This window comes from Prionailurus bengalensis, chromosome C1, assembly GCF_016509475.1.
Source record: "Prionailurus bengalensis isolate Pbe53 chromosome C1, Fcat_Pben_1.1_paternal_pri, whole genome shotgun sequence".
In the NCBI taxonomy this organism is placed as follows: domain Eukaryota; kingdom Metazoa; phylum Chordata; class Mammalia; order Carnivora; family Felidae; genus Prionailurus; species Prionailurus bengalensis.
The window spans coordinates 20,553,704-20,568,256 of record NC_057345.1 but is presented as its reverse complement, the minus strand read 5'-3'; the positions used below and the strand labels follow the sequence as shown (position 1 = coordinate 20,568,256).

The 14,553-nt window shown below is 42.0% G+C and overlaps 1 protein-coding gene across 3 annotated transcripts in view; it reads left to right on the top strand.

Annotated features, from left to right (window-relative positions):
• WASF2 (WASP family member 2) overlaps positions 1–14,553 on the top strand; it is a 73,383-nt gene that overhangs the window by 43,749 nt on the left and 15,081 nt on the right. For 2 of the 3 annotated variants that reach the window (XM_043574184.1, XM_043574185.1), the window contains exon 2: positions 7,856–8,028. In XM_043574184.1, coding sequence (XP_043430119.1) covers positions 7,899–8,028 — 130 coding nt within the window. In that variant the 5' untranslated portion in view covers positions 7,856–7,898. Of the gene's footprint in view, positions 1–6,565; positions 6,681–7,855; positions 8,029–14,553 lie in introns of those variants that run through there. The other variant, XM_043574186.1, reaches the window with a different exon arrangement.

Below are 14,553 nucleotides of genomic sequence, written 5' to 3'. Positions count from 1 at the left end.
TTCATAATTTATATGTATTCAGTCAGTAGAAGTAAGCCCACTTAGATGGATGGATAGTTTGGCGTATTTCAAACCATTCCATTTTGATGAATTGGGTATTGCTAGAAATTGGCATTAGATTGGGAATGTGAAATGAATTTTGTGTTTGTAGCTGAAAGTCATCAGTGATAACATTGTAGACCTTGTATATTATAAGTGGATACATAACAGGGAACTTGGGCCAGGGTGGAGATACAAGAAATATTTTATGTGAATAAATCTTTTCTTTGGAGATAGAATAGTTTGCAAACAAAATCTCAGTTTTATATTAGCATCTTTTGAGGTTTTTTTTTTTTTTAGGGCAGCCCAAAGCTGAACTAGAAGGGTGAATTGAAATTCTCCCCCCATTTGCCAGTCATCATTAGATTAAGAACTAGAATCCAGGGGCGCCTGGGTGGCTCAGTTGGTTGAGCATCTGACATCCGCTCAGGTCATGATCTTACAGTTCATGAATTCAAGCCCCACATCGGGCTTGCTGCTCTCAGCACATAGTCCACTTCAGATCTTCTGTTATCTTCCCTTCCCTGCTTGCACTCTTTCTCACTCTATGTCTCTCAAAAATAAATAAAACATTAACAAAATTTAAGAACTAGAATCTAAGTTCCAGGTCTACTGTTTAAATGTATTTTCTTTTGGACAACCAGATGGACAACACTAAAAGAGCCTAATTTCCACCAATAAAGAAGCAGTTGTCTGTGGAATAGTTTATACTAGAAAAAAACAATTTTAGAGGTGAAGGTGATCCCCCAGTTTTAGCTTTAAGAGCAAAGCTATGATTAGAGCCTGAAGAGTAATAAAGGTAAGAACAAAAGGTGGTATTGCCCCCAAAGTGTAATAGAAATTTATGGAATTACCAGGTGTGAATGGTCCTTGATAGATCAATAGTGTGCTCAAGGAGTAAAATACTGGAGTTTAGAAGTCCTGTTTCCTGGACCACTTGCCCAAAACCAAATCAGGACAAGAAGGAGCCTTAGGTTTATTGAATGTAGGTTCATCACCTTTGTCATTACTTTGGGAAATTGGAAACTTCTGGTTTTGGATCACAGATAACTTTTTTGGTTCTCCCAGTCAGATACTTTCTCTGTCAACCAAACGAGTTTCATTTCTGTCTTGCTATCTCTCTTGGACGTTAGTGACCTAAACTGATTTGTCAGTAATTCTTTGTGTTTAGAAAGAGTCTAGTTATATTTGTAGGTTCAGCCTCACCCAGTATTTCAACAGGAAGTGGGTGGATGCTTAAGTCTATAATGAGGCATTCTTCCTTGTGGTTGTTGCATAGTTGTGAGGACTGCTGTATGCAACAGTAAATTCATACTTCTTTAAACATTTTTGTAGACAGATTTAGATTACAGTAAGTCTGTGTATTGTCTATCATTTTGAAATCAAATGATTATTTGACTTTTTAATTGGGATTTTGAACCCCTGTGGAATGCAAGAAATTTGTCTCTTGAAAGAGGAAACTGGTCTACAAAGTAAAGCTCTTCTCATAGACCCCCATCCAAATTGCTGTTAACTGTAGAACAGTGGGAAATGCTGAAGTGAAAGCAGAAGTCCTAATTGTCACACATATAACATCCCCACATGTTCTCATCCCCTGCTACTGCTGATCAGCATTTTGGGGGTATGTTTCAAAGAGGAACTGCCTTGAGAAGCATTTCTGTTGTTATGGTTATTGCTATAGCTCAGATATACTTGTTTTGGGATGGAACCATAGAAATCTGCAGGTGTTGTCAGTGACCTTGGCTCTAAATGAAGCATTGTATATTTATTTATAATAAATAGCTAGTAATAAATATTACTACCAGAATGAGCAGTAATTTGTCTTCTGTCCTGGTAATAACAGGAATTCAGAGTGGGGTAAAGATGAATGTGTCCTCCCTCACATGTAGCCTTCCTTTATGACCTTCTTCCACCCTCTGTCTTTTTCACCTCACCCTAATTCTGCTTCAGGGTATTGGAATCAGAGTTGTGAGAGTGTAGGGTAGATGTCAAAGTCTCCTTTTGACTTTATACTGACCACATGTTATATATAAGTATTTTGTGATAACTTCTAATATATAGGCCTGTAGAATCTTACTGTTTGAAGGGACCTTAGAGGATACCTCATCCAGCCTCCATTTCAAAGCATGAATTCTGCCATGGTACTGACAGTCTAGACTGGTCCATATACTGCCAGGTCATGGCTAGGGAGGGATGCCTAAAGTCTTTTACTTGTTCTCAGACTCATTCTCAAGTCCCTTAAGCTGAAAATAGCCAGGAGTAAAGATAGGGTTGCTACTGAGTCTGGCTGCATGTCTGGAACTGTTCCAAAGCCAGTTTTTCCTTTGGACTTACTTGGATAGCCAACTCCCAGATCAGCCTGGGAGCCGCCCAGGATGTAAATAACTTAACCTTGGGGCTCTGTCTGAAACGTCCTTTGGACCATTCTATATCCTGCAGGTCCTGGTAACTAGATGAATCTAGATGTGGAGGAGGGTTTGATTCATAGCCATGACCCAGCCCTCTCTACAGTTCTTAGACCTGCTTCAGGCCTTGTGTTCAGAATGCAAGTCCATGTTGGCCAACTAAGGAGGTTATAGCAACTTAGAAGCAAATCTAGAAATTTTAGAACTTCTTAAAAATCATCCAGCTTAGTCTCTTTATTTTGCAGATGAGGAAACTGAAGCCCAGAGTGAGAATTATATCTATCATCTTTGATTTAGAAGACATTGTAGAAATCATCCAATCTGACCTCTCAACATCAACATCCTACAGTCTGGGAATGTCTCCTGCAACATTCCTGATAGCTGGTCATCCACAGGACTGTACTGGGAACTCATAACCTCTGAAGAGAACCCATTCTAATATAGGACTGCTCTAATTAAAAGGAGCTAACTAAACTGAAGTCTGTTTCTCTATAACTTTTATCTCCGCAGTGGTCAGTCCTCTCCTGTGTAACATCTCCCAAGGTGTAAGACCTTCTCAAACCCCATATTAGCAAATATCATTATAGCATATAATTCCCTAATCAAAGTAAAATATAACTGAAAAAGAACTTTATTTTTTTGTTTGTTTTGCTGTTGTTGTTTTTGAGAGAGGGGGAATGTGTGTGAGCAATGGAAAGGGACAGAGGGAGAGTCTTAGGCAGGCTCCATACTCAGCGCAGAGCCCAACACAGGGCTCGATCTCAGGACCCTGAGATCATGACCTGAACTGAAATCAAGTGTCAGACGCTTGGGGGGCCTGGGTGGCTGAGTCGGTTAAGTGTTGGACTTTAGCTTAGGTCATGATCTCGCAGTTTGTGAGTTCGAGCCTCACGTCGGGCTCTGTGCTGACAGCTCAGAACCTGGAGCCTGCTTCCGATTCTGTGTGTGTCTCTCTCTCTGCCCCTCCCTGTTCGCACTCTGTTGTGTCTCTCAAAAAAATAATAAAACGTTTAAAAAAAAAAAAAAAGTGTAAGACACTTAGCCCACTCAGCCACCCAGGTGCCCCAGAACTTTATTGATTCTGTGAAGACAGGTCATTCACTCTTTCATGGCTCCAAAACTTCTTTTGGCATCTAAGAACCACTACTTTCTTGGTTTTCTTCACTTTCTCTTTTTTTCTGTCACTGACACTAGCATTTACTACCCCTTTGCATGATACTTTTAAAAAGAGACATACGTCTTATCACTTTGTGAGTATAACTGTACAAACCTATTGAGAGTAGCAAATAGGACTGAAGAGTTAGCCTTACCCCTACAACCTGTCCTCATTCATATTTGCTAGCTGTAGTGGGCCTCTCCATTTCTATTGTCATTGTCTTAACCTGTGAAGAGTCCCAACCGATCTATTCATCTCCAGCCTTCTCCTGCCCAAATATAACTTCTTTGCTTCTGTTAGAATGACTTGCCTAAAATGCAAATTTGGCCATGTTACTTCCTTAATACGGTGGTTTCTCAACACCCAGTACTCCACAGATTTTCCACTAAATGACTACTGATGATAGAGGAGCCTTTCTCAACTGGATTTCCATGAGAGAATTAAACCCTAATGCCATTAGGCATCCATTGTATATAATGTATTAACTTTTTCTCCAATGCATCTGGAATGGTGCTAGTAGTTATGTACGGTCTTGAGGAGAATTGAGAAAATAGTCACTCTAATCATTTTCTTTGTTCTGTGGATCAGATGAGGAACTCAGTGTGAAAGAGTGGAGAGAGAGAGAATGTGTGTTCTTCAGGAGGTCCAGAAGCCTGGCTGGGAGCAACCTCTGGAGGAAAAAAACCTCAGTAAATTTCATTTAAGTCCAGGGTTTCATCTTTACATTTGTTTCATCTTTACGTTCATCTTTGCGTTCTACCACATAATATGTCTATAGTTGAAGGTGTTTAAAAATATTTATCAATGCATAAGGTTGATTTTACAGTAAGATTTTCCTAGGGTCCATGGACTACAAAATAACTACCTTTTTATTTAGCCTTGTAGTAGACATTTTATGTATGTTACATTACTTAATGTCTCCAGGAAAATTGCCCAAGATCACATAGCTAGCAAGGTTATCAGAGTCACGGTACTAACCCTAGTATGTTTGAATGGCACAACTTGAAGCTGAGTTGAGTCAAGAGCCTTGAGAGTCTTTGCCCATTTCTAAGTTTATCTTCACTGGAATGTAGGCTTTTTTTTTTTTTTTTTTTTCCTAACGAAGTTACTGTTGTGTTTCAGATCATGCATAATTCCATACTTCTTATGGTGAATATAACTAACTTAAAAAAATTTTTTTAAGGTTCTTGTTTATTTTTGAGAGAGAGAGAGAAGGAGACAGTCCACGAGCAGGGGAGGGGCATAGAGAGAGGGAGACACAGAATTGGAAGCAGGCTCCATCCAGGCTCTAAGCTGTCAGCACAGAGCCCGACTCAGGGCTCGAACTCACGAGCCATGAGATCATGAGCTGAAGTCAGACATCGAACTGACTGAGCCACCCAGGTGCCCCAGAATATAATTAACTTTGATTATCCAAAAGGAAAATGAACAGTGATTCAGGTAATTCCATATAACAGGGAATCTTGTTTCTCATTGGTGGTTCTGAAACATATTAAGTGGTTTTTTTTAGTAGCAGATTTACTTTTCTGTTTGTTTTGTCTTGATAGATATTGACATATTGTCATTTCTTGAGTACTGTCTGTGGTGTGTAAATGGGGTGTCTCTCCCAATCAGATGAGGGCCCCAAATGATCACTGATCGGGTGGAAGCTGATGGTGCAGGCAGTGACAAGAATTCACCCAAGGCAGAACAAAGGAGATAGAAGTTTATTGAATACACCATAGGGGAACAGTGGGGAGGACAGCCAGGGGAAGGCTGTCTGTAATGAGGTATAGAGGTATAGAGGCTGTTTTTAAAGAGGGAAGGTGAAGGAGGTATGGGGACATATGGAATTCTCCCATTTTTGGTAGCTGTGCCTAGTTGCAAGTAGCCCATTGGTCATTTAGGGCCTACGGATGTTTTGAGGGGGTTACCTGATGGGTCTGTCTGTATTCAACCAGGTGGTCACTGTGGCCCTGTTTCTGCATTCCATTGCTCAAGCCTGTTTGCCTAAAAGTGGCCTCTACACTCTCTAGCTGGTTGTGGGAACTGGTTTTTTTAGTGATAAGAAGCCATCTTGCTATTGGAAACTTGTATCCCATCCCCCCCCCCCCCCCCCACCATATGACAGAGAGTTGACTCCATTTGTGTTCTGCTTACTCAAGGCCCTTGGGAAAGTATAAATTCTAAAGTACCAAGGTGCTACAAGAACCTCCTCCTGGCCCCCAGTTCTACATGTACCTAGCCATCTGGAATCCAGTTTCCATTAGGTGTCCAGAGAGAACATCTGGAATGCCTTGTCAGTGGCCACATTTGATGTGCAATTTCAAGGGGATCTGGCTCCTTTAGCTCCTCTGAGAAGCTGGAACAAGTACTGAAATGATTGCTAATAGAGGGAGCCACAGTGGCTGTTTTCAATCATCTCTGGCTGTACCATCGAACTTGATGCTTCCAGAAAGCTTGAAATTTGAGAGTATAAGAGCATCCAGAGGATGGTGTACAGAGCCCTGTGAGGTTCTTTCATTTGCAACCTCCTGCCTCTTTTCTTGTTCTAAACTCTTTCACCAGTGAGTTACTAATGATTGCATCTTAGTACCTCTACACCATGGAGAGAAGAGGAGTTCAACTGGAAGGGAGAGTCCAGAGTTTGGATTAGAAAACCTGTTGAGTCAAAGGGGAATTTAGCAGAGGAACGGAATGAAAATTATTTCCTTAGACAGTAGACAAATATTCAGGAAACACCTCTGCACCCCAAAGATAGGCACAGCTGCCACACTGTGACTATTAAAGGGAGGTTCAGAGTTATGAGCAAACAGCTGATTCTCTTGGTTCTTGGGCTGTTGCTGTTGGTGACAGGAAATCTTGTTCCCCAAGCTGCTGGCTTCCTGTTTTATTTTTACTCTTAGTAGATCAGAATGTCCATAACAAGGAGCAGTCTGTTCCAAAGGGTTCTACTCCCCCTTTGAGCCTGAAGGGCTTTTTTTTTTCCTTTTTCTTTTGGTCAGACAATATGTTGGTTCACTTTTAAGATTTGTGATACTTAGCTTTTTGTATTCACAATCAACTTTTTTTGGTGATGAGCTGGTGTTTTAAGATTTGATGTAAGTAAACCTGTTTTGCCTTTTTTTTTTCTTTTTAATTAAATGAAGAATTGGGAATACTGGGGACTTGGGTATGTTACCTTTATGCTTTACCTTTTCATTTGAAGTGAATTTGCATTTTCCCTAGCATGAAAACCATTAGGCTGTTTTAAATTTCTTTAGTTTCACGAGATACAGAAACAGGAACAGCCTGGTATGCCTTGGCTGTAGTCATACCCATTTTGTTGAGACTAAAACCTCCTCCTATCCTTGTAAAGCTAGGAATTTGGTAATCTAATTCTAAAACAATAGCTCAGCATGAACCTGAAGTGGTGGGGATTTCCTAGGGAAAGGGGCTCAGCTGACAGGATAAGAAACGGTAACTGGAAGGTTTCCGGATCTGCTCCAGACACTTCCTGCCGGCTCAAGAGCCTTTTGGCCCAGGTGTGTTGATCCGGATACGAATAGGAGAGAGAAAGGGAGCCCTTGGGTAGATGAGAAAGGACTAGGGAATCTTATAGCACAGTTTGCTTTAGCATCATGTTTGACATATTGAACGTGTAAAATTTTCCTTGATATTCTTTAATTCTGTCAATTTACAGACTAAACTTTAGTAGTGTTAATAGACACTGGCAGCTAGCGTTTAGTTGTACATTAACAGTCATCCATCAGGGAAGAACTGGAGAAGTTATGTCCTGATGTAGATCAATGGAATTGCTATTGGCAACTTAATTTCCATGGTGGAGATGATCAGATGACAGCAGCTCTTTTTTGATCCTTATAATTGATCATCTGGAATCTGATCTGTCCTGATTATGGATACACCAAGGATAGGATCTGTCCGTACTATCCAGAGCCTGCTGAATGGACTGTTTTCTGACCATGCCTCCTTGCCTCTGGAGACTCTTGTTGGTTGGAGCGTTGTTGTTATTTTAAGGTTTTTAGGTTTTTATGCTGCCTGTGTAACTCAGCCAGCAGTCACTAGTTCAGAATTTCTAAACTGATCCGGCAAGCCTTCTAATAGCAAACCTTAAAGATTGGGGCGGGGGGAGCTTAAAAAAGAAGAAATGATGGGGGAGAGATTTTTTTAAAGCTGTTTTAGATCAGAACAAGACAAAAGAAAAAAAAGACTCACACAGCCCTAGTGTGCCTGGAATTTGTGGTTGAGTAATACTTTCCTGTTATTTCTTTTTTAGGTTGTTTTTCATCATTCAGAACATTGCCTGAAGCAGGTCCACCATGCCGTTAGTAACGAGGAACATCGAGCCAAGGCACCTGTGCCGTCAGACGTTGCCTAGCGTTAGAAGCGAGCTGGAATGCGTGACCAACATCACCCTGGCAAATGTCATCCGACAGCTGGGCAGCCTGAGTGAGTGCCGCAGAGAGCCTGTGCTTTGCCCTCAGGGGTCGTTGGTGCTCTTTATTTAGTTTCCTTCTCCTCCCGTGCTCCTATTTCTCCCCCATCTGCCTTCCCTAGGTAATGCGAAAATGTATCCCTCCCCCTCTCCCCAAAGAGAGGTTCATTTTTGGTACAGAATTCTTCCCCTCAACCTTTTCTTCATCTACCACCACCCTCTAGGTTCCCTCCACCTCCCCCTCCACCTGCTTCAAAAGAAATCTGTGGGAAGGGTGGCAGGAAGGGCTGCAGCAGAAACTGCAGATGGAATGACAGAGCAGAATTCTCTGTGTGTAAAGTGGGAGGTTCACAGAGCAGTATCTTGGGTTGGGGAATGTGCCCATAATTGCACGAGCTGTTCAATGTAGCTGACTTTGTTGAAGCCTCAAATGTGCCAATAGTCTTTCTCTACCCTACACCCCCTCCCCCAACTTTTCTTCCCAAAGAGGAGTAAAGCAAACATGCACTCAGATTCTAGCTGACTTGTGTACCCCGGTACACATTTAATTGTGCTGCAAGCCCCCAGGTCCAAGTTCGGGGTGCAAATTACTTTTGCAGTCTCTAGGGTATTGGGAATTCTGCAAGCTGCATGAACACACAATGACACAAAGTGTAGCTGGAGCCATTCTTCTCTAGCAAGAAGACGGTTGTTAGCCCAGTCTGTTTTGGAGTTGAGGGAAAGCCAGCTCAATGATATTTTTTGTTGTTGTTGTTGTTGTTGTTGTTGTTGTTGTTGTTGTTTTAATTGCCAAGAATGAATGAGACTGCCTAGGGTGGAGTACATGGATTTCATTGTGAATCAAGCTGACTTTGTTTGAAGCTGAGGTAGGGGAAGGGCAGACGCTTGGATAGGCTCTGCATTTGTCTTAGTGCCACTCCAGCTCCCATAAGAACCTTCATCAAATTGCCATTTTAGTGATCTTCCTTAGCAAAGGCATCTTGGTATGAATTCTTTCAGACATTCACCCCTTCTATTGAATCACTACTACCCTTAGTGAAGGCAGTGGGGTATCAGGAAAGCCTGCATTCCCCCAGATAGTAACAGGCCCTGCCTTTAAAACAGGGGCCTGAGGAGACAGAGTTCTGCGACCATATGATGTATGGGGTCTGAGATTCCTAAGCCTTTTCCTAGCTCCAGAGGCCGTCTCTGTTGATCTAGGGCTTAGGGAAACCTGGATGGGGCGTCACGAAGAAACGAAACCCTGCCAGTGCCCGTCTTACACAAAGGAACATTGACAGCAGTGCAGTAGCAGTGCAGCTGACAAGGAAGCACATGAAGGCTGTAGAGAGCCTCAGTGCTTCTTAAAAGCATCATTTCTGCTTCTGTCACCCTGAGAAGGCCAAATGGGTGCAAGTCAATCACACACCGGTTCCTTCTCCATAGGACAAAGGACATCTAGCTAATGATGCTTCTTACTCTCACTCAGCAGGAGTTATGCTCTCTCTCAGGTGTTTTTCCAGGGTAGTGTTGATGGATGTCATTGCTCACTCTCTCACTTGTGATCAGACCACTCCCATCTTGAGGAAGCTGATCTGAGGGCCAGGATTGGTTTGTACCTACAGAAACAAGATTTCCTCACATTGTAGAGCTAACTGACCCCTTTTTTTTTTTATCCAATAAACATGTATTGAACATATTTTATGTGCCAGATGCTGAGGGAATAGAGTGATAATAAGAAATGGTCTCTGCCAGGGGCGCCTGGGTGGCTCAGTCAGTTGAGCGTCTGACTTCGGCTCAGGTCATGATCTCACGGTTCATGGGTTCAAGCCCCACATCGGGCTCTGTGCTGACAGCTCGGAGCCTGGAGCCTGCTTCGGATTCTGTGTCTCCTTCTCTCTCTGCCCCTCCCCTGCTCATGCTCTGTATCTCTCTGTCTCTCAAAAATAAATGTAAAAAATAAATTAAAGAAAAAAGGTCTCTGCTTTATAGGAGCTTATAATCTACCAGAGGAGACAGAAATAAATAATTTTTAAGGGGAGAGGGCGATGAGAGGGGAACTCACATTTGTTGATTGCCCACTTTATGCCAGGTTTTAATAGGATCTTGACATAGATGATCTCATTTAATCTATTCAGTGATCCTGTGAGGGTAGGTGGTGGTATTCCCATTTTTCAGGTGAAGAAATGAAAGCTCAGAAAAGTAACTTGCCTAGAGAGACAACAGCCAGTAAGAGGTAAAGTAAGATTTCCAAAGAATTTCTCTGCTCTGTCTCTGCCAACACCACCCTGGTTTAGACCTTCGTTAACTCTCACCTAAACTGTTCCCTTGGGGTGCCTGGGTGGCTCAGTGGGTTAAGTGTCTGACTTCGGCCCAGGTCATGATCTCACAGTTTGTAAGTTCAAGCCCCACAATAGGCTCTGTGCGGACAGTGCGGAGCCTGCTTGGGATTCTGTCTCCCTCTCTCTCTCTCTGCCCCACCCCTGCGTGCGTGCGTGCGCTCTCTCTCGCTCGCTCGCTCTCTCTCTCTCTCCCTTTCTCCCTTTCTGTCTCTAAATAAATAAAGTTAAAAAAAGAAATAGAGGCACCTGGGTTACTTAGTCGGTTGGGTATCCGACTTTGGCTCAGGTCATGATCTCACGGCTCATGGGTTCGAGCCCTGCGACCTGCTCTGCACTGACAGCTCAGAGCCTGGAGCCTCCTTGGAATTTTGTGTGTCTCTCTCTCTGCTCTTCTTCCACTTGTGCTTTGTCTCTCTCTCTCTCACAAATAAGCAAACATAATAAAAAATAATAAAATTAACTGTTGCCTTAGCCTCCCTCTGGCCTCCCTTTCTCTATCAGTCCTCTTAAATATATAAACCTAAAGATCTTACAAATCTTAAAACTTGTATCCCTGCCAGAGTGGTCTGCTCAAAATGCAAATTTCACTTTTTACTTTTATAATTCTAAATTATTTGACTTTTTAAAAGTTAAGTCTGTGTTAACTTTTGCAATTTAAAAGTTTTTTGTTTTTTGTTTTTTTAATGTCTGTTTATTTTGAGAGAGAGCAGAGAAAGAGAATCCCAAACAGGCTCCACACTCATCACGAAGCCTAACACAGAGCTCCATCTCATGACCATGAGATCACGACCTGAGACGAAATCAAGAGTCAGATGCTTAACCATCTGAGCCACCCAGGTGCCCCAAAAGTGTTTTTAAAATAAGAGTACAAGGGTTGCCTGGGTGGCTCAGTCGATTAAACGTCCAACTCTTGGGTTTCGGCCTACGTCATGATCCCACAGATTATGATAATGAACCCTGAGCTGTTGAGATCGAGCCCTGAGGAATCTGCTTAAGATTCTCTCTCTCCCTCTCCCTATCCCCTTCCCTGCTCCCCTACTCGAATGAATGAATGAACAAAAAATAAATGTATACATACATATGTACGTACGTACATATGTACGTACATAAGAGTGCAGATGTTAGAAATCTCCCCTGTTCCTCACTGTGGAATTGTTTAAGTTTCTTGGCCTGGCATTCAAGACTTTTCAAGACCCGCCTTCCTTTCAAATCTCATTTTCTGCCATCCATCTTCTCCCATTTTATAATCCTTTTATTTTTTATTTTATTAAAAAAATTTTTAATATTTATTTTTGAAGGAAAGAGAGAGCATGAGAAGGGGAGGAGCAGAGAGAAAAAGGGAGACACAAAATCGGAAGCAGACTCCAGGCTCTGAGCTGTCAGCACAGAGCAGGATGCAGGGCTTGAACTCACAAACCATGAGATCATGATCTGAACTGAAGTCGGACGCATGCCCAACCGACTGAGCCACCCAGGCACCCCTCCCATTTTATAATCTTTTTAAAAGATTTTTTTTTTAATGAGAAAGAAGGAAAAGAGGGGGGGAAAGGAAGGAAGAATGATTTATCACTTACTTATAGTATTTGTGAGAGAGACCATACTCTCATACTTGCATGCGATGCCCTTGCTGTTTCCTGCCTGGAGTACCCTCACCATCCTGGCAGCTGCTCTTGCAAGGCCTAGCTCAAGGATCTCTTCTAGGTTGGACTAAGTGCTCCTCTGAGCTGTATCATTACTTGCCACATTGTGTTGAAACTTTTCTGTATCTCTTATACTAAATTAAAAGTTCTCTGAAGGCAGAAATCATGTCTTGTTTATCCTTGAACCCCAATGTTTTATCTTGTGTAGAATCTGGCACCCTGTAGAAGCTCAGTAAATGTTTGTTGAATGATGTATGCCTGTGTTCTCTCCACCATTCCATGCTGTCAGTGCACAGAGAACACAGGGAAGGAAGTAGTACTCTGTATGGGGATTCAGTGCATGGTGTGGGGGCATAGGGAGAGTTAGGGAATGCTTCTTAGAAGAGGGTAGATTCACACCAGGCCTCCAAAGATGACCAGTATTTCATCTAGCAGAGAGCGGCACAGGAATGAGTTCATATGTACTTCATAGTCATGACCTTGTCCTCGTGTGCTGTAGCCAGAAGTTCTTGGCCTAGTAGGCAAAGTGTGATTATGGTGTGGATAAGGCACAAAATTAAAAATTCCACAGCCTTGGATTGCTGCATGATAGCATATCCAGAATTTTTATTTTCCCTCAGTGCAGGGAGATTGGCATTTCACAGACTATGTTGCCATATCTTAGGAGATATAGACACAGCCCAGCCAGCCTGCACTTTTGAATTAGTATCCTGACCACCTGGTAGAATGGAACCCCCACTTGGGTCATTAAGAAATCATGCTATGATACTGGGTTTTCTGAGCATACTGGGGCCATGCCCCTGGGGGCTCCAAGACTCCCACTCAGACTTCAACAAGAGCAGCTTCACAGTTTTAAAAATCAGTTTTACCTGTTCATTTCCACATAGGCTTTCATTTGAAGAGTTCTGCTAAGGAAAAAAAAAATTAAAGACTGCTTCTGGATTCTTTTGCAAAATGTGTTCGATAACTATTATGAACGTCCTGATGTGATAGTGGGTGTATCTTGGTAATCTGAATGAAATTTAACTCTGAACAAGGCACTTTGGTTTTCTCCTATATAAGTGTCACACTTCTGTTTTCAGAGATTGGAGTAGTTTTTAGTACTTGAAGAATAGGGGCTATCATATTACTGACTGGAATTATATCTTAAATTCCTTGTAAGTGTAAAATAGGATATTTAGATACACTCTTGAAAGTCATCTGATGTGGTTGAGCAGTATAAGGGAGAATTTCGTTGTAACAACTTACATTTTTAGCTTGTTTAATCCTATGACAGTTTAGTAAAGTTGATACAGTTATCCCCATTTTACAGATGAGGAAACTGAGGCTGAGACATTGTGACTTGCTGAAGAGTACACAGGTATAAATAGAAAGAACTGAGACTTAAATCCAGACTTTTCTGATTGAAGTCTGCTGCTTTTTCCATACATCATCTTGTAGTTGTGAGTAGGCCCAGGGCCTGAGGGGATGATGTGACAGTGGGGAAACCTTCACACCACCTCACTCCCTCTTCAAACAGCATTCTCAACGTTAGCATGTTTATATGTTGGGGGTAAGATTTTATCTTGAAAATCACTGTGCCACATTCAGCCACTACTCACGTTACCACTACTCCCTTCACTGAGGAACAGAAAATCCTGGGTACTCTCTTGGTGACCTAAGGGTGGGTTGATTTGGGGTTTTCTTTTCCTCCAGAATAGCTCATTGGTTGACTGATTGATTGATTGATTGATTGAGGTTTTGATTTGTTTGAACTAATCTCCATGCCCAAGATGGTCTTGAACTCATGACCCCGAGATCAAGAGTCGCATACTCTACCAACTAAGCCAGCCAGGTGCCCTGGTTAACAGATATTTTTGAGCCTGGTCTATTTTCCACACATAATGCTGCATGTTTCTCTGCTTTAGCTTTCCAATCAGTTTTCCATTACCTGGTTGAGCATGATGCAGTATGGTCTTTATAGGACTTAGCTGTATTATGGACAGGGATCAGATAGGATCCTCTGCCATTTTGTGTTCTTTGAGCCCAGGAGCTTCCCATGGTTGTTTAAATCACAAAATCGTTCAGTGTGCAAAGACTTGTCCCTTCCTTGATTAGAAACTCCTTATCGACTAAATTTACCAGCAATTCAAAATATGCTGTTGATTGGTCTTATCCTTACTCTCCAGGTTACACTGGGAAGGTGAGCTGTAGTTAGTTCACCCTGAAGGTGCAGTTTTGGCCTTTTGACTAATATTTTTCCCCTCAAGTGTGGACTAAGCATACATGTAGTTTCAAAGCTAAGAATCAGAGCCTACTTAAAATAGTTCTCAATAGTTTTTTTGGTTGGGCACAGTGACTTCTGCCTACCTTCACCTTGCAAGTTAAGAAACTCAGATGATATATTTATTCATATGTACCACTTTTCATTCCTAGCAAGAATGTGCTTTGTGGCTTGGAATGACAATATGGAGGTAGTGTCAAATTGCTGTTCGGTTTCTTTGGCTGCAAATTCTCCTTGCATTCCAGGGTTGAAAGTACGAACTCTTTTCTTTTTCTAAAAAAATAAGATATTGCAGAAAGAGACCACTGGTATGTT